A 21,182-nucleotide genomic window follows, 5' to 3' on the forward strand; every position below is an offset into this window, starting at 1 on the left:
GAACTAGATTTGATGAGGATGCATCATTTTTGAAGTAGAAATGAAACAAAAAACATTTTATAAAGGGATGCTGCTGCTATTGACGAAGATTCAGTCGCCTCAAATTACATTTCAGCTATTTTTACATATATACATGTACACAATAATGCAGATTTTACCTCTTGCAGGTGGATTATGCATTGCTGGTGGTGCTTTGTTGCTGTTGATAAGGAAGTTTAATGCATTTTCCAAATTATTGCTGTGATCCATTAGGGCCTGTCTTGCTTCTTCTTTGCTGAAACCCATTTCAGTTATGTTCTGTAAAGCTCGCTCATCAACCTACAATAGAAAAGACTGCTTTAAAGACCTGAAGCATTCTTTATTTTTCCACAGATGCTGCACTATTGTAACGTCCTGCTGAGTTGCTCCAGCATTTTCACAGAATCACAATTTTATGTTTTTATTTCAGACGTCCAACATCTGGAGTATTTTGCTTTTACATATACTTTTGGTCATTAATGCTCAACATAGAAATGCTGGACAGCATTTTATTACACTGCAGCTGTATTATCAATTACTATTCTTGAATAGATTTCAATCCTCCTTTTGATATTAGCATCTCCTCTGGAAAGAATTAATCAAACCAATGTATGTCAATTTTTAAAGGAACAGAAACTGACATTTTTTCCAAAAGAATGTCTGTGAAAGAGTTCTTTCACACCTGCACTTGTGGCACTGGCACTTAGCTCTATGTGAGATATTATGTTATAAGATATCATATTATAGGTTACCTTTATTAACTCACTCACCAGCTCGCCAAATTCATTAATACCAGGTTCCTGTTTATTCATTCATAACCCTTTACTAACCTGTTATTTACTATAACATGGTTTCATAATTCATTCATTCATAAAACCATGGTTATGTAGTATCCAAACTCAAAATCCCTTTCAAACCCATTACTACATTTTGTTATAAACTACAAGTTTGTATTACTTTTGCTACAAACAGTATTTACCTCTGAATCAGTGTAGCATACAGAAAAATACCATCTCTACTAAGTCTCCACAAAACATTATAAAATTAATCAACCCATACCAACCATTTCCTGGATCTGAGCAGATTAAGTACCTGTTAAATATCTTTTAACTGGGTCCTTATCCCTTTAAGAAACTAACTGACAAAACGGTCCTTTATGAAATTGCATGAATGAATGGAATTTATACTGGCAAATAGTAAATAAATCTCACAACCCAGCTAAGGTAATTAGTTTAATATCCTTTATGTTTTTTTTACATATAGGAGCAATTTTTAACTTACTTACATCATATAGACCTAGCATTTTACTAATATTTACTAACCTAAAAAAACAAAAAGGACTAACAACACATTCTAAGTATGCAAGCAGCCCAGACAGACATCCCTTCACAAGTAGCAGCCAGCACTTAGAACATGTTTTAACCCATCTCCTGTCTCCCAGGACAGAAGCCCTACAAACCTTTGTGTACGAGAGATAAAAAGTATAACACCATATTAATGGAATTTTAATATATGTAAGAACTGTGTATAAAAAGGTCTCCTGTAAGACCGTAGTTTAGAATTCTACTGCTGCCTCAAACTTGTGCTGTGAATGCTGAATAAGAGGCTATGTTCACCATTCACTGATTTCGGTTGTTATTACTTCTCTGAAAGCGTTCTTTCACATATGCAGTTGGGGCACTGGCATTACTTCAGCTCTATGTGTAAAAGGATTCTCTGAAATTAATCCTGATCAATTTCAAACCAATGCTCAAATGCACAGGGACCAAAAGTACAAAATCATGTTACATTTTTAGGCCTTTGCTCACCACAGTATTATGAAATGTTTTGAGTGCCGCATCCAAAAATCACTGTTGCAAGCAAGTTCCAATTCCCCACGCCTTACAGCATCTCAACTACAGGCACAGTAACATGGCTAGGTTAATGAAGAAAACAGGATTGTCACTCAGCATCAGACACAGGAATAATTTTCTATTTTCATATTCAATAAATGATAAAGCATTATATTTCAAAGCCTGATTTCAGATAAAATTTCAAGCTAATTTAATTCATCAAGAGGCAAATAATTATCAGCACTCTACAGGCAGAAAACTAGTGCAGCTTTTTGTAAATACTAAATTTGGGTTGTACTACAAATGGCATGTTGGTTTTGGAAGATTCAGAAAGTCAACCATATAATGTAGGTTACCTAGCTTCTGAACCGCTCTCACTCCAGAAGACTCCATGAGTCTCTGATTACTGATGAATTGAATTGAATTGAACTGAACTGAATGATTGTCAGTTGCCTTTTACAGTGAATAATACAGTAAAAAACAAGGGAAAGCTTCAACTGTCACCACAATCCAGCACCCTTTGAACAGCTTAGTAACAACAGGATGTATTTGAAAGAGTATATTTTTGGGGAAGGGATGGCATTATTGCTACACTATTAATCCAGAGACCCACAATGTTCAGGGAACCCAGGTTTGAATCGAGCCAAAGCAGATGGTGGTATGTGAATTCAATAAAAATGTGGAATTAAGAGTCTACTGCTGACCATGAAACCACTGTCTTTTGTCAGAGAAATCCCATCTGGTTCACTAATGTCCTTTAGCAAAAGAAACTGGTTTTCCTTACCTAGTCTGGCCTACATGTGACTCCCGGTCCACAGCAATGTGGTTGACTCAAAAGGTCTTCTGGGAAATAAGGGATGGACAGTAAATGTTGGCCTAGCCAGCACTCCCCACATCCCGTAAATGAATAATAATAAGAATCCTCAGCTGACACACCAACAATACCTGCACCTCCACCCCTCTTCCACTGTCTCGCCGCCACCTGCACCAGACCTATCAATATAGGAGTCACGACCACTTTGCCACTGGGCCCACTTCGCTGCCATCAATGCCAGTTCCTGTACTGAACCCACGCTCACCCCCCGTAACCAGGAGTCTCTGGCTCCGGGCCTACCGCAACCAGGAGCTGCTTCCATCATCTTGCCGATAACCAGGAGACCCCTCGCTGGGCCTGTTGTCACCACAATCAGGATCTGTAGATCTGTTGTTGCCTCAATGATGCCTGCAATCTACGTTCCAGGCATACTATGCTGCTGCCACCATCTCGCCAAAACCAGATAGCCCCACTCTGGGCCTACTGCAACCAGGAGTTCTGGCTCCACTGCCAGGCCAGGATGATGCTGCTGCCTCACCAAGAGTCCCACTCCAACCACCCTCCTCCAAGCTAATGCCTTACAGGCACTGCCATCTTGATAACTTTGTTGCCACTACCTCCAATTGCTTGAGGTGCTTTGTGGCCATTGCTGACCCCAAATGCCAGGACAATGTTCTTGCTGCTGCTGCCACCACGGGGAGGAGCCAGTGTGCCACCACCACCGATTAATCCGCCGCAAACAAAAAGACAAAATGAACGAAAAAACAGAAGAAATAAAAAAAAAGGTAAAAAGAAAAAGAAAGTAGACAGCAGTGGATGAGTCCTGGGCTCAAGCCAGCACACAGCTCTGTTACTCTGCTGCCAACGGCTCCCTTGATTCAACACCTGGTGATCTTTGGAGGATGGATGAAGGTAATGCCACAAAAATGACAAAGCAAGTGGTTAGGCCTCTCTTATTAAAAGTGGAACCTGTCCCACACTTTTGTGGAATACACTTTATTGTCCACTTTGCAGCCTGAGTGTTATAGCGTTTCAGCATGAACTGCTTCATGATTCAAAAAATTGGGAGTAGTAGTAAACACTTGGCATAAAGTTGCACATGCACTGTATCACTTATTTGCAAATATCTGAGTGTGTCATTTAGTTATTATTTCCATAAATCTGGCACAAGCAAACACTGCACACACTTTTGTTGGGTGAAGTACTTTTTTTGTATGTAATCTTTGCTTATATCTCTCTGAAGCAATGTAACAGCAACATGGAGGGAACAGGAGAAAAATGGATGCTACAAGATAAGATGAGCTTCTAGGCTAAATTGCAAGCTAACATTTAAGTTAACTTACTTCGAAAATAACGGAGTTAAAATGATCAATTTTACCAAAAATGTCAATGATCAAATACGCAAGATTGAATTAAATGAATGAGACAGGTGAAGGTAGGATAGCAGTGTGTCACAGATGCCACATCCAGGTGTTTATAAAGTGGCCTCCTCCCCCTCCTCATGTCCTCAGCATCAAAAGTGCCAGTTTGATTCATGCCATGTTAGATCAAGAAATGCCAGTAGGCTTCAGATAATGTAAAGCCTTTGACATTGACAAAGTTCCTGCAAAGGCAGTGAAGACTCAAGCTCCAGAACTAGTCATGCCCTCGGCCAAGCTGTTCCAATACAGCTACAAGACTGGTGTCGAGTGTGTGTGTGTTGCTGGAAAAGCACAGGAGGCCTGGCAGAACCTGAGCAACAGGAGAATCGATGTTTCGGGCCAGAGCCTTTCATCAGTAAAATACAGATTGTTCTTCTATAATGCATCTGTTGTGTTCCTCTGCAATTTCACGCTACAGAAAATTGCGCTATGTAAAACCCGCTCTACCCGTTCAGCAGAAATTTCAGATTATGCAAAACGTCCACAATTCATCAGTTGCATTATAATCAATTCATGATTAGAAAAACTACCTGTAGATTGTCTCACATGCAATTCTAGCAGCAGGAAAAGAACCCTAGCTTTTAGTTCCAACAGAGTGGGGAGTAAGAACTTCCACAGCCAGCTTCAAGACCCCAGCAACTGTTACTGAAAGCTAAAATTTTAAAAAATTCTGATTCTGTGGCAGCTTGACTCCACCATTCAGACTGCCTTGATTGTTCCAACTTCTAATAATAAAACCACGAGACCTCACAACCTGCTTACCTGACATGAAGCTGAATGCTCAGCACCTCTGTCTCAAACACTTCATTTGAAAAGAACCAAACACACTTCTTAATGCCATACATTCGTCACAGCTATCAAGTAGCACTTGCAAAAGAATAACATTCTTACTGACAGTTTGGTCTGTAACAGTTCCACTCAGGTCCTGATCTCAGACTTCGTCTGAATATAGATAGAAGAGCTGAACCCCAGAAACAAGAATGGCTGCCCGCAATATCAACTCAGCATTTGACTGAGTGTGGCATCAAGTAGCTCAAGCAAAATTGGACTCAACAGTAAGCACCAGGAAACTGTCATCTGTTGTCATGATACCTAGGCCTAATCATTTTCATCAGTTTCATCATTATCTGTCATGCCTGAAATGAGGATATTTGCTGATGACCGTGCAATGTTCAGCATCATTTGCAACTCTTCAGAAATTGAGTCAGTCCACATTCTTATGTCGCAAGGCCTGAACAGCATCTGGGCTTGGGCTGAGCAGTGGCAATTAACATTCACACTGCTAATGATCTATCCTGGTCCATCCACATCAACGTTACAGTCAGGAAAGTACACCAATGCCTCTACTTCCTGAGGAGGATAAGAAAATTTTGCATGTCCACAATGTCTCTTGCCAATTTTATAGATGCACTGTCGAAAACATCCTATCGGATGGATCACAGTTTGATCTGGCAATTGGTCTGCCAACACCACAAGAAATTAGAGAGTGTTGCAACTGATACCCAGTTCATCACAAAAACCAGCCTTCCCTCCATTGACTTAGTCTGCATTGCCTTGGGAAAGCAGCCAACATAATCAAAGGTCCCTCCCATCCCAGTCATATTCTCTTCCATCAGGCAGAAGTTCCAACGTTTGAAAACACATACTAACAGATTTAGGATCAGCTTCTTCCCTGCTGTTACCAGACTAATGAACAGACCCTTCATATTATAAGTTGATCTTTCTCTACACCTTCTCTGTAGTTGTAACACTATATTCTGCATTCTATTTCACTACCGTGAGGTATGATTTGTCTGGTTTGCACCCAAAACAGCATTTATCTCGGTACACGTGACAATAGTCAATCAAATCAAATATCAAGAAATGGCCATATCAAACAAGGGAGAATCTAACCACTGTCCTTTGACATTCAACGGTACTGGTATCAGCGAAGCCTTCACAAAGATTACTACTGATCAGCCACATAAGTACTGGATCCACAACAGCAGGCCAGAGGCTCAGAACTCTGCAGCAATTAACTCACCCCCTGGTTCTCCAGTGCCTATCTACCATCTAAAAAGGGACAAGCCAGGCATAATGGCACACTTTCTCCTTGTCTGCATGGGTGCTGCTCCAACAATATTCAAGTAGCTTAACACTGCCTAGAACAAAGCAGACATCTTGACTGGTACCGTAACCACCACCTTCAACGTTCATTCCCTTCACCATCATCAACGCACACTGACAGCAGTGTATATCCTGCAAGAGAAGGTGAACTACAATCAATTACTCACCAAGGCTCCTTCAACAATAACTTCCAAATGTGTGATGTCTAGCACTCAGAACAACATAATCATGAGAAACCCTTAAACATTAACACCTGATTCAAATTGATGTCCAGCTGGATCAAACTGGACACACCACAACCCATTGTACACAGCTAATGATTGCCAGAGAATTACCTACTCAAGTTTCTACTTTTCACCCATGCCTCTTTTGCATGTGTTATAGGTAGGTAAAATAGTCCAAAAAACCGCCCAGAAAATCAGGTATATAACCACATAGCTCTACATCTCTTGACAGCCCCATGACCGAAAGCATCAGACTGTTTCTCCACAAGGGTGTACTGGATGAGCAGAAACATCAAATTTAAGATTGGGAAAATAACTCATTGTCCTGTCACAAACGCCACTTCCTTGCCATCAACTCCATCCCTGTCCAAAACTTATAACCTTGATATATTTGACTCAAGGTGACTGACTCCATATCTGTACTATCAGTAACTCGACTTATTTCCATCTTCACAAATCTGCCTGAATCTACTCCTGCATTCGCTCATCTGCTTATGAAACCCTCATCAATAACTTTGAGATTTTATACATGTCTATTCTAACACGCTCCTGGCCAGTGGAAACAAATTTAGAGTCAGGCATGGAAGATAATTTCACAGAATTCATTCAAGACAGTGCTCTTGGTTAGTACTGCAAGTCATCAGACACATCCTATTTTTGATCAAAAATTGTGCCGTATTAAGTTCATAACTTGGTAACAAAATAGCCCCCAGGAATGAAAACACCATTAATTTTGTTCTCAAGAGATTAGCCAAAATAACTTTTTGAAGGCAGAGCAGGAAAAATTGCAAAGACAATAAGACAGGAGCAGAAAATAGACCATTCAGCCCATCAAATCTGCTCCACAATTCAATCATGGCTTCTAAGTTTAAGTTTCTTAACTCCTTTCCCCCACTTTCTTCCTGTCATCCTTGATACTCAAGAATTTCAGTCTTAAATAAACTCAATGACCTGGCCTTCACAGCTTTCTGTGGCAATTCTATACATTCACCATTCTCTGACTGAAGAAATTTCTCCTTAACTCTATTTGAAAGGTCATCCCTTTATTCTGAGGCTGTGCCCTGGGTCCTAGTCTCTTCCTACCAATGGAAACATCGTCCCATTATCTGCTCTGTCCAGGCCATTCAGTATTCTGTATGTTTCAATTAGATACCCACCATCATCCTTCTAAACTCCATTGAGTATAGACCCAGAGTCCTGAAATGTCCCTCACATATTGAGCTTTTCATTTCTGGGACCATTCACATGAACCTCCTGTGAACTTGCTCCAGGGCCAGCAAACTTTTCTTGATATGCAGGGCTCAAAACTGCACAGAATACTCCAAATGTGGTCTGACCAGAGCCTTACAAAGTCTCAAGTACATCCCTGTTTTAAATTCAAGTCCTCTCAAAATAAATGCCATCGTTGCATTTGTCTTCTTAACTACTGACTCAACCTGCAAGTTTACCTCGAGAGAATCCTGGACTAGAACTCCCAAGTCTCTATGCATTTCAGACTTCTGAATTTTCTCCCCATTTAGTAAAGAGTCCATGCCTCTACTCTTCCTCCCAAAGTGCATGATCTCACACTTTCTCATGTTGGACTCCATCCGCCACTTCTTTGCCCACTCTCCTAACGTGTGCAAATCTTTCTTCAGCCTCTCTACCTCCTCAATGCTACCTGCCCCTCTACCTATCTTTGTACCATCTGTAAATTTAGCCAGAATGCCATCTGTTCCTTCATCTAGATAGTTAGAGTATGAAGTGAAAAGTTGTGGTCCCAACAGTCTTGCTGGACACCACTAGTCACTAGCTGCCATCCTCAGACGGACACTTTTACCCCCACTCCCTGCTTTGTCAGATAGCCAAGCTTCAGTCCACACTAGCACCTTGCTTCTCACACCATGGGCCCTTATCTTACTCAGTAACGTACTAACACTACATTGGACAAACAAAGAAAACTAGCCACCAGGATACATGAACATCAACTAGTCATAAAAAGACATGACCCACTCTCTCACTAGTATTCTAACAGACAGATGAGGAAGGACACCACGTCATTCTATGATGAGCCAAACAGGGACGCGCAAGAATTCCGAGAAGCATGGCATTCCAACCGGAACTCTCAGAAACACATTGACTTGGATCCCATTTATCACCACTTGAGAAAAAGAACAGGAGATGACATAACCAATCCAAGGAAACCTAAACAAATAAAAAGCAGGCTATACCACTGATGCTTCACCGGAGGCTCACTGATGATATTACCTAGTATGGTGACAAAACGTCTGAAACCAAACCTTCCAGCGCAGCAAGCAACTTATATCCAGAAAGGACTGCATGGCACATTGAACTCTAGGTGTATAACATCTATTGGCTCTCCTTAGTCCATCCTGCTAGTTACTTCCTCAAAGAATTCTAGCAGATTTGTCGGCATGACTTCCCCTTGATGAAACCATGCTGACTTTGCCCTATTTACCAAACACTTCCAAAGTATTCAGAAATCTCATCCTTCACGATGGATTCCAGGGTATTATCCACGGCCGAGGTTAGGCTAATCAATCTGTAATTTCCTGTCTTTTGCCTTGCTCCTTTTTTAAACAGGGATGTTATGCTAGCAATTTTCCAGTCCTCTAGGACCCTACCTGACTCCAGTGATTCCTGAATGATCACCACTAACACCTCCACTATCTCTTCAGCTATCTCTCTTGGAATTCTGATGTGTAGTCCATCCAGTCCAAGTGATTTATCCACCTTCAGACCATTCAGAATAAGGAAAGGGAGAAGCACTTAGCTAATTATTGCATCTCTATTCAGAAAAAACCCCACAAAACACTTGTTGGGATGTAGTGGGAATTTAAGAATAATCCAAATAATTTTCTAAACAAACTGGGACTAAGAGCTGACAAATCCATTGCCAGTCTAAATCCTGTGGTTTTACAAGGTGGCGAATGGCATTCATGAGTTGCAAAATAGAAAACATTACCCACGATAAAAAAAGTGGGATGAAGAAAACAGTTAGTAATAGGCGAATGAGCTTAACGTCTATAAATAAAACAAAACAAACAACTGCAGAACTGGAGATTTACAACAAAAACAAATTGCCATTCTGATGAAAAGTCATCAGACTTAGAACATTAACTCTGTTTTCTCTTCCCAGATGCTGCCAGACATTGGTGAGGCCATTTTGGGAGTACTGTGTACAATTCTGGTCACCCTGTAAAGGAAGCATGTTATTAAATTGAAAAGGGTGCAAGAGGATTTACAAGGATATTACCAGAATTGAAGGATTTGAGCTATAGGGAGAGGGTGAATGGGCTAGGGCTATTTTCCTGGAGCATTGGAGGCTGAGGGGTGACATTATAGAGGTTTATAAAATCATGAGGAGCATACAGAAGGTCTTTTCACTAGGGTAGAGAAGCTCAAAAGTAGAGGGCACAGGTTTAAGGGGAAAGATTTAAAAGGGACCAGAGGGGCAACTTTTTCGCATACATGGTGGTGGGTTTATGGAACGAACTACCTAAGGAAATGATACAAGCACGAACAGTTACAAAATTGTATAAGAATCCTGGAATGCCTACAGTGTGGGGGCAGACCATTTGGCCCATCAAGTCTACACTGACCTTCTGAACAGCATCCCACCTCTCCTTCCCTCCTCTTCTCCCCAACCCTACTTTTATAACCCTATATATCCTGTGGGCTCTCCATCCAACCTGCACAGCCATGCACAGTTTTAAAAACTGAGCGTGATTGTTGAGAAAATTTCAAAATATCTATTGCTCTTGGTAAAAAGTACTATCTGTAGAAAATTTCCATTTTGTGACCGGATTTAAAAGACATTTGGACAGGTATGTGAATAGAAAGGGTTTAGACGGATATGGGCCAAACGCAGGGACTAATTGAGTTTGGGAAACCTGGTTGGCATAGACAAGTTGGACCAAAGGTTCTGTTTGTTTCCATACTGTACGACTATCACCACCTTAAGTTTCTCCAGCAATTTCTGAGATTAATGTCAATTTTGGGAGAAAATTGACTATAATTAGATTAGATTAGATTACAGTGTGGAAACAGGCCCTTCGGCCCAACAAGTCCACACTGACCCGCCGAAGCGAAACCCACCCATACCCCTACATTTACCCCTTACCTAACACTACAGACAATTTAGTATGGCCAATTCACCTGACCCTGCACATCTTTGGACTGTGGGAGGAAACCGGAGCACCCGGAGGAAACCCACGCAGACACGGGGAGAACGTGCAAACTCCACACAGTCAGTCGCCTGAGGCGGGAATTGAACCCAGGTCTCTGGTGCTGTGAGGCAGCTGTGAGGTAGCAGTGCTAACCACTGTGCCACCGTGCCGCTCCTATAATTAGGAACAGTGATAATGGACACTTAAAAATAAGATGAATCAAAGCCATTTCCCCTTTTTACTTTCTGCAGTTGGTTTAATATCAATTGTAAAATCCAAACGAATAGTTAAGTAGGTTTTTCACAAATAACAACAATGTGTGTTGTAAATTACACCTTTTGTGAAGTTTCAATGTAGCTCCACGTCAAAAGCATTACCAGGAACATGGCAAGAGTGATATAATCAAGCCACCAATGAAGAACTCTCAGACAACTAGCAAGTAAATTGCACTTGGTTCTCTTCATTCTTAATTAAGTTTTACAGAGACCAAAATGGTTGGGACACTCCCTTTACAAGCATCTGTATTATAGCAAATATTTTATTAACCAGCTCCCATGGCCAGGAGTGTGCCGGTTGTTCAAGTATTATGAATAACCAAGAGGTCCGCATAACTGCAATAAACCCTGACCAAGTCAAGCTTCATGACCTCAACATCCTTTAAAAAAAAACGAGGTAAAACATTAACACACCCCCTAAAGTCAATGTAAATATACACAGAAAATAATAGAAAAGTAATTCAGGGTATATACACATCACTATGACACTTTATTCAGAGCATAAATATTCAGACATCGCTGTATATCACAACGACGTTTTTCTTTTTGCCAGTTTAGTTTATCAAGAATGCCAGTTGAGAAGGTGCCAGTTAAAACAAAAGTTGCTGTAATAACATGAAGTCTTGGAATCAAATTTATAGAAAATAAAAACAAAAAAAAATGTGGATTTTTTTCAAAATTAGTTTAGATTTGACAAAATTCATGCTCTGAAGTGTAGCAACAACATAAATGAGTGTACCCCATCCATTCAAGCTATTATATACACATGTACAAAACGATGGACGTTAACTGGGGGGAAAATGAATCCAAGTCAATTATTTTACCCCTAATATATGCATGTCCACAGTTAACTGCAGTGCCTTCACTGTATAAATTCCAGCAAATGATGAATTATCAAAACACACTTTAAAACCTTGACCAACTTCATTTTCTAAGCCATTCAACCAGTTTACAATTATGAAATTCTACTCCTCGGGAATTTACTCTATGAATACTGATCACTGAATTTCTAAGTATACTCAAGTGGTTCAGAGTCCCAGTTTGACAGGAATTGTCATTGCATTATTACATTAACACCATCAATACAAGGAAAAAAACTGAAGTAAATGCATTATTTTACATAAACCCTAAAAGCTTACCAATTCTCGATATACTCCTTCAGGTTTCCCATCTGCCTTTGTATACTTTTCCTCTCTATTTTTCTGGAAAGGATCCTTGTTCTTGGTGCCTGCACCACTCGAATTCAAATTGCTCCGGACATTGCTTCCTCCACCAAATATCTTTGCCTTGGTTTTAAGAAAAAAAAAATTGGCAAATTATCAAAATCTATTGCTTGTGACCTTATTGATTTAAGTGCAGGGATCTGAACAGATTCAAAATTATTCCACTTGTATTGTAAATTTTGCCTAATAAAGCAGTGAAGTGCACGCATTTCTTCACAACTACAGATGATAAAATGCAGGCTCAAACTTATTTCTGTAAATAGAACACGTTTAGCTAAAGAAGCAACATTCATCAACGGTAATGTTGTCAGAGTTGCTGAGTTCTATGAATGTAACTTATCCTGAATAAACTGAGTTTCCAATGTCGGTGGGCTCCAAAATACATCAGCTTTCGGAAAGAGACCAAGATCACAACTTTTGAAAAGATTTGTAGCTCAGGATGAGATTCTGGATGCAGGCATGCTCACTGAACTGGAAGGTTCGTTTTAAGAAATTTCGTCACCATACGAAGTAACATCTTCAGTGAGTCTCCGGATGAAGCACTGGTGCTATAGCCTGCTATAACCACTAAGCGGGCTATGCCACTAGTGCTTCATCTAGAGGCTCACTGAAGATGTTACCTCGTATGGTGATGAAACGTCTGAAAACAAACCTTCCAGCTCAGCGAGCAAACCTCCATCCAAGATCATAACTGCTACTCTGTTCAAACATGACAAGAATTCCAGGTGGATCAAATATCCAAATTAAAGGGTAATTTCATGCGTGAATGACGATTCTTCTTTGTAAATGACTGTTTTTAAGTGAGTTCTCAGTTGTTGGCAGCTGGCTGAGACAATCTTTTTAATCTTGACAGCTCTCCAGTGAAGGTGGCATAACTTGTTGGGCTGTACATCAGAAGCAAAATATTGCCTCAAGTAATAGCCTTCTGTGTATCTCGCTGTTATCTCTCAGTAGCTGATGTTTGGTGATTAAGTGCCATTATGTTTGTGACTGGGTACTGAACTCCTAAGTATTCCTGTTAATAAAGTAGATTTCCATAAAGGCTTTGAATTTGCCTTCAAACATTTCTTTTAGCCAAAAATAAAACCAAAAATAGAGTAAGCTAAAGAGACAATGACCACAAGGAAGATTTTGGATGAATTATACCTGTAGACATGCAAGTCCATGGTAGAAACAAGTCAAAACGTTCCTTACCCATTAGACTGGAAATCTGATAGTAATGTTAAGATGCTAGAAAACATCAGATGTATTTGTGGGCGAAGTCAAAATGAAGATTGATATGAAATTGGTCAAGTGAAATGAGCCAAGACATTTGCTGCAAAAGGATGCAACAGAAGAAAAGCCAGTAACACAAGTTCAATAACTCAAGATATTCTGAATTCCGAAGCTCATGTGAGTAGTAGCAATAAAAAAAACTGTTCCTTCAAAATAAACCTATTCAAACCTAATTCTGCCCGAAGTAATTGTAATTGGACGGGTATATAATCTCCATTTGCATCTGCAGTTACTTTCAACCACAATTTCTAAATATGACACATCACGTCGAAACAACGGAGAAAAATATTTGTCAGGAACCTAATACTGTACCTCCTTATTCTTGCTAATTTCTGCAATAGCAGCAATCCTTTGCTTTTCAAATTCATCATCTCCAGCAGTTTTTTGTGTGTTAGAAACCTGTAATGTTTTCCTCTTATCAAGATCTCTGCTATCAACTTGATCACGTGTTAAGCATTTCTGCAAAAGAAAATTTGAATGAATACAAAATGAAGGTGGTCAAATGAAGTGCATAAAAAAGTTTACCTGCCACAATGATTTTGGTGGCTGAAAAATAAATTCTTCAAAAGAAAAAAAAATGAGAAATTCAGCTTGCTTTTTGTTCAATTATTAAGGATAAATACATCAGAAAAAAATAGTAGTGAGATTTTTCTTTTGGTGAAAATCACAGGTCCAGCAGACTACCGTGCACACCCTGAAAAATATACTGTATTGATTGCAATGGGCAATCTATTCAAAGCAAACAGAAACAGGTGAGAACTATCTAATGCTCAGAAACAGACAGTACTGCAAATAGGACAAAGTAGTTAACTTTTGTTTGCTAGTTTTACTTTAGTTGTATTTTAGTTTTTTCTTCCATAAGAATTTAAACTTTTTGTGAACCTGTAGCCTGGTGTAAGTGCCCATTCCTCTGCTAACCCTGGTATGTTGTATAGTAGCAAACAATAGAATAAGAGCATTTATCAGAATCAGATTCAATACTGATTTGGAGATGCCGGTATTCGACTTGGGTGTGCAAAGTTAAAAATCACACAACACCAGGTTATAGTCCAACAGGTTTATTTGGAAGCACTACCTTTCGGAGCACTGCTCCTTCATCAGGTGGTTGTGGAGTATAAAATCTTATACTTCACAATCACCTGATATAGGAACAGCACTCCAAAAGCTAGTGCTTCCAAATAAACCTGTTTGACTATAACCTGGTGTTGTGTGATTTTTAAGATTCAATACTGTCCAGAACCAACACAAGCACTTCAAACAGGAATTTCCAGACAACCATGATAAACACGAACCACAGTCAATTAAGCTCCTCTATTTCAAAGATGACATGCTAAATTGTGAAGAACGGTCAAGAAGTTGATAGAAAATAGGAACAGGAGTAGGCCTGTTCCACCACAGAGGGATCATGGATGATCTGTGGCATAACTTGCCTTTGGCCCAAATCTCTTAATACCTTTGCTGAATTTTTTAAAATCTACCTCAAATTTAAAATTAACAACTGATGCTGAATTTAGCTTTCTCTGTTGAAGAGAGTGCCAAAGGTCTGCCCCTTGTGTGCAGAAGTGCTTCCTAACATCTGCCCGAATGGTCTGGCCTAACTTCATATAATTGAGTTGGATGTGAATCTAAAAGGTATGGTTAGTAAACTTGCAGATGACACCAAAACTGGAGGTGTAGTGGACAGACTACAACAGGACCTTGATCAGATAGGCCAAGGAATAGCAGCTGGGAGTTTAATTTAGCTAAGTGTGAGGTGCTGCATTTTGGAAAGGCAAATCAGGGCTTAGTGGTAAGTTTTGGGGGTGTTGCTGAACAAAGAGACCTTGAAGTGCAAGTTCATTGTTCCTTGAAAGTGAATTCCCAGGTAGACAGGATAGTGAGGAAGGCATTTGGTATGCTTGCCTTTATTGGTCAGTGCATTGAGTATAGGAGTTGGATGGTCACATTGCAGCTTACAGGACATTGGTTTGGCCACCTTTGGAATACTGCGTTCAATTCTGGGCACCTTGCTAAAGGAAGGATGTTGTGAAACTTGAAAGGGTTCAGAAAAGGTTTGCAAGGATGTTGCCAGGGTTGGAGGGTTTGAGCTACTCGGAGAGGCTGAATAGGCTGGAGCTGTTTTTCCTGGAGTATCAGAGGCTGAGGGGGAGACCTTATAGAAGTTTATAAAATCATGAGGGGCACGGATAGGGTAAATTGCTAAGATCTTTTTCCCGCCCAGAGTACGGGAATTAAAAACTAGAAGAAACAGATTTAAGCTGAGAGGGGAAAGATGTAAAAGGGACTTAAAGGGGCATTTCTTTTTTCCCACCCCCAACAGTGGTACACGTGTAGAATAAACTGCCAGAGCAAGTGGCAGAGGCTGGTACTATTACAACATTTAAAAGGCATCTGAATGGGTATATAAGTCAGAAGGACTTGGAGGGATATGAGCCAAATGCTGGCAAATGGGAGTCGATCAATTTAGGATATCTGGTCAGTATAGACAACTTGGACTGAAGGGTCTGTTTCCATGCTGTACATCTCTATGACTACTTCTCAGACTACATCCCCTAATTCTCGAATCCCTAACCAGGGAAAATAGTTGATCTTTACCTGCTCCGTCTTCTCCTCTTAATATCTTGAAGACTCCTGATCAGATCACCCCATAATCTCCTTAATTCTCAGGGAAATTCGTGCAATCTCTCTCTATGACTTTACCCTGAAGTCCAGGTGTCATTCTTGCAAACCTACACAGTATTTCCTCCAAGGGCAATATAACCTTCACAAGATGTCGTGCCCAGATTGGCTCACGGTACTCCAAGTGGGGTCTAACCAGGGTTTTATATAACTGAAACAATTTCTTCACCCTTGTATTCCAGCTCTCTAGATAAAGGCCAGCATCCCATTAACTTTCTTGATTTTCTGCACCTGTACCTAACATTTTAAAAACCTATGCACCTGAACCCCCAAGTCTCAGTGTATTTTTAATCCACTTTCTTTTTAAAACTTCATACCAAAGTGCCCTGATCTATTCTTCTTCAATCCAACATGGATAACCTCACAATTGCTTTCAATGAATTCCAACTGCCACAATTTTGTCTGTCAATACTCCTTTACAACTGTGTTGCACCATCTGCACTGTCAACAATGCCACCTAACTTTGTCATTAGCAAATTTGAATTTAGGACTTCTTAAGCCATGACCCAAGTCATTAATAAATGTGACTTGAGGACTGAACACAGATACCTGCGAGACACCATTGGTTGCATCCAGCCAATTTGATTACCTACCCATTATCTCTACTTTCTGTTGCCTGCCATTCAAACAATTTCCCAGCTATGTCACTAATTTGCCCTCAATTCCACAGGCTTCTCCTTTGTTAACAGGCTTTTACATAGGCCTTTATTAAATGCATTCTGGAAGTCTCTGTAAATATCAATAGATATTTCCCTGTCCATATCGTTGTCACCGCTTTAAAAGAATACAATGAGCTTTGTCAGGCGTGATCTACCGGTCATGACTCCATGTTGGCTCTCCCCGATTAACTGAAATTTTTAATGTGTTCAGTTACCCAATCCTTAATTATAGACTCCAACAATTTCCCACCACAGATGTCAGGCTCACTGGTCTTCAAAGGACATTTTACTGTTGTGCTTTGACACTAGAGAGGATTTACTTGTTTTATGCTGCTGATTACAACTTTTCATAGCAGGTTGAAAGCCTAAAGTACATATGTTAAAACATTTTTGAAACAGTCAAGTTTTAACAGTTTTGGCCATCTGATTGCACCATTGTATTGAACTGTGTAATCGGTATAGGGAAAAATCTGCAAAAGTTAAAGCTTCTTGAGAAGTACAGCTCACATGTGCATGCTGAGACTCCATGCCCACACTAAGACTCAGGGTACAAAGGCACATCTAGCACTTCAGTCATTCACCATTTCCATTATCAGAAGACTTGGGTTATTCAGTAATGAAGCTGATCAGCTGATTTCATGGAGATTTAGGCCAGAGATAGAATCCCTACAATGTGGAAAGAGGTCATTCGGCTCATCAAGTCGCACTGACCCGCAGAAGAGCATTCCACTAAGACCCCCAACCTGTCCCTGCAGCCCTGCATTTACTATGGCTAACATATCTAACCTGCACATCTGTGGACACTATAGGGCAATTTAACATGGCCAATCCACCCAACCTGCACATCTTTGGACTGTGGGAGAAAAATCCTAGCATCTGGCAAAAACCCACACAGGCACAAGGAGAATATACAAACTCCACAAAGACTCAAGACTGGAATCAAACCCAGGTCCCCGGGATCGGAGGAAAACTCTTTCACCCAGAGGGTGGTAAAATTTGGCAAAGTGATCCCTGAGAGCAAGGTTGAGGTACTCATGTGGGATTTTAGAATCTGGACAAGCACTTAAATTGCCAGGACATAGCAGGCTATGGACCAAGTGTACATAAACGGAATTGGTATAATTTGGTGTTTGTTGGTCAGCATAGACAGTGTGCTGAAGGGCCTGTTTCTATGCAGGACTTCACAACAGAAAATAATTTAAGATTTCAGTGTACTACATTAAATTGAAGTTCTGACACAGCACATTCCCCTAGTAGCATGATCAACATTTACCCCACAGTCACAGATCAAAATGTGAATTGATAATGCAACCGAAACTGTAGCACGTTACAATGGATTCCTGGATGCCTACAAGTCAACAAGGAGAAGGAATAAAAAAAATGCTGTTTCATAATACTTTGAGATCTTCAAAGGACATGTTAAGGACAACACAAGTGCAAAGTTCTTTTCTTTCACAACTTATAATTCACTGAGAAGCAAGGTCTAATCTGTCATACCTGACCAAAAGGGACAAAAGGAGGTGGTCCACCTTCAGTTCCAATATTACTTCTGTTATATTTTGCCAAACTCTGGGGGGAAAAAAATACACTTTTCAAAGAGAGCATTATATAACCCTTTAATAAATAATATAACAACAGAAGAAATCAAAATTAGGCATTTACTTTATCAAACTAGTCAATAGGATTCTTTACCAAATCAAAGGATTCATTAGAAATTTGAGTATTTGATGAGAGATCATACATTTAAAGAGGTTGTCATTACAAACAATAAAAGTGATAGCAAATCTGTAGCACAATAATGTACAAATAATAGCATATTTCAAAAAGTCAACGACAAGAACAAATTAAATTTATTTAAATATCCTAAAAGGACAATTCATACTGCACAAATAACAAACCTTCGAGCAAATTCTCCCCAACTGACGTAAATATTCTCGTTTAAGGTGACGATTAAGTGGTTTAGAGGGGATCAGAGGAAAACTCTTTCACCCAGAGGGTGGTAGAATTTGGCAAAGTGATCCCTGAGAGCATGGTCGAGGTACTCTTCAGCGTTTTAGAATCTGGACAAGCACTCAAATTGCCAGGGCATAGCAGGCTATGGACCAAGTGCATGTAAACGGAATTGGTATAATTTGGTATTTGTTGGTCAGCATAGACAGCGTGCTGAAGGGCCTGTTTCTGTGTTGTGTGACTCTATTCAGAAATGGGTTAGTTACATTTTCATTCCTAAAATTGCATACCAATAATGCACTGCAGAACTAATGTTCAGCTATTGCAGAACATTTTAATTTTGCATTCAAATCAAAACAATTGTAACCTAAGTCTAATGCCTGTGTTTCATTACAAAATTGAAATGATGATCAATGTGGGGGAACAGGTACAAACAAGGATTGCACCAGCTTTACAGTCAGTTGAAACTCCTACCTTGGAGCTCATTTCTTAAGCCACAAATTTGTCTGCAATAAAATGGGTGTTCCGATAGACAGTTATCGAAATGTACAGCCACAGAAACACATCCTTCAATCCAATTTGTCCATGCCGACCAGATATCCTAAATTAATCCAGTCCCATTTGGCAGAGCTTGGCCCATATCCTTCTAAACCCTTTCTATTCATATACCCATCCAGATGCCTTTTAAATGTTGTAATTGTACCAGCCTCCACCACTTCCTCTGGTTGGTCATTCCATACATGCACCACCCTCTGCATGAAAAAGTTGCCCCTTAGGGCCCTTTTACATCTTTTCCTTCTCACCTTAAACGTTTACTCCTAGTTTTGGACTCCTCCACACCAGGGAGAAGACTGGTTTATTTACCCTATTCACATCTCTCATGATTTTATAAATTTCTATAAAGGTTACCTGTAGGGCTGCAACTCTCCCAGGAAAACAGCCCCAGGCTATTCAGACTCTCCCTATAGCGCAAAACTCTCCAAACTGGCAGCATCTTTGTAAATCTTTTCTAACCCTTTCAAGTTTCACAACATCCTTCTTAGAGCAGGTAGACCAGAATTGAACACAGTATTCCAAAAGTGGCCTAATCAATGTCCATGACAGCCACAACATGATCTCCTAACTCCTATACTCAATGCACTGACCACTAAGGCAAGCATTCCAAAGACTTCCTTCACTATCCTATCTACCAAAGACTCCACTTTCAAAGAACACTCCAAGGAATCTTTGTTCAGCAACACTCCCCAGGACCTTACCATTCAGTGTATACGTCCTGCTCCGATTTGCCTTTCCAAAATGCATCACCTCACATTTATCTAAATTAAACTCAAGTTGCCATTCCTTAGTCCTCTGGCCCATCTGATCAAGATCCAGTTATATTCTTCGGCAATCTTTTTCACTATCCAGATTCTGGAATAGCGGTGCTGGAAGAGCACAGCAGTTCAGGCAGCATCCAAGGAGCAGCAAAATCGACGTTTCGGGCAAAAGCCCTTCATCAGGAATAAAGGCAGAGAGCCTGAAGCGTGGAGAGATTATCTCTGCCTTTATTCCTGATGAAGGGCTTTTGCCCGAAACGTCGATTTCGCTGCTCCTTGGATGCTGCCTGAACTGCTGTGCTCTTCCAACACTACTAATCCAGAATCTGGTTTCCAGCATCTGCAGTCATTGTTTTTACCTTTTTCACTATCCACTCTACCACCAATTTTGGTGTCATCTGCAAACTTACTAATGATACCTCCTATGTTCACATCCAAATCATTTATATAAAATGATGAAAAGCAGTGGACCCAGCCCCGATCCTTGTGGCACAACACTGGTCACAGGCCGCCAGTCTGAAAAACAACCCTTCACTGCCACCATCACCCTCTGTCTTCTACCTTTGAGCCAGTTCTATATCAAAATGGCTAGTTCTCCCTTTATTCCATGGGATCTAACCTTGCTAACTAGGCTAACATGAAGAACCTTGTTGAACACATTACTGAAGTCCATATAGACCCAGGTCCACTGCTCTGCCCTCATCAAAAAACTTTTTGCTACTTCTTCAAAAAATTCAGTTAAGTTGTACTCAGCATCAATCTGAAAGGTGCTGACTGTTATGTCTGTAGAAGGATTCTAAAGATACTGAACCAAGAACAAAGTCTGTTTGTTTTGCCAAAATGTAGTGAATAATCATTGTGTAAACCACTGGTCTAAGTTTTTGAAAAGCAAACTTAAAATTTGTTTGGAAAACAGCCAAATGTGAATGAAATAATTTAGCATTTCAACCAATTGTTTGCGAAATGTTCAGTTTCTAGTTTCATGAACAACTTGCTTCTCAGGAAAACTAAATCATAAATTTCCTGAAATCAAAGTATTATTCCAGCTGAAAATATTAAATGTTTCCTCACCCTTTGCAATGCCCACTTCTCAATTAGTTGATCCACTTCACCACCAAGGACAAAAATATTGGCATCACTCAACAATAGAAATCCATTCCTTATTTTAACAGTTCCAAATAATCTTACTTTTGTGCCAGGTGGGGTGTTGAGGCTAACAGG

General features: G+C 40.1%; 1 protein-coding gene across 3 annotated transcripts in view; it reads right to left on the bottom strand.

Moving 5' to 3' along the window:
- The window catches only part of tdrd3 (tudor domain containing 3), a 143,591-nt gene that overhangs the window by 87,071 nt on the left and 35,338 nt on the right, over positions 1-21,182 (bottom strand). For all 3 annotated transcript variants that reach the window (XM_043691162.2, XM_087987866.1, XM_043691164.2), the window contains 5 exons: positions 21,033-21,174; positions 18,193-18,264; positions 13,670-13,816; positions 11,999-12,145; positions 159-318 (listed from right to left, as the gene is read on the bottom strand). In XM_043691162.2, coding sequence (XP_043547097.2) covers positions 159-318; positions 11,999-12,145; positions 13,670-13,816; positions 18,193-18,264; positions 21,033-21,174 — 668 coding nt within the window. The remainder of the gene's footprint in view (positions 1-158; positions 319-11,998; positions 12,146-13,669; positions 13,817-18,192; positions 18,265-21,032; positions 21,175-21,182) is intronic.

Source organism: Chiloscyllium plagiosum, unplaced genomic scaffold (assembly GCF_037043375.1).
Source record: "Chiloscyllium plagiosum isolate Xiang-an unplaced genomic scaffold, Cpla_swu_hap1 HiC_scaffold_6, whole genome shotgun sequence".
NCBI lineage: Eukaryota > Metazoa > Chordata > Chondrichthyes > Orectolobiformes > Hemiscylliidae > Chiloscyllium > Chiloscyllium plagiosum.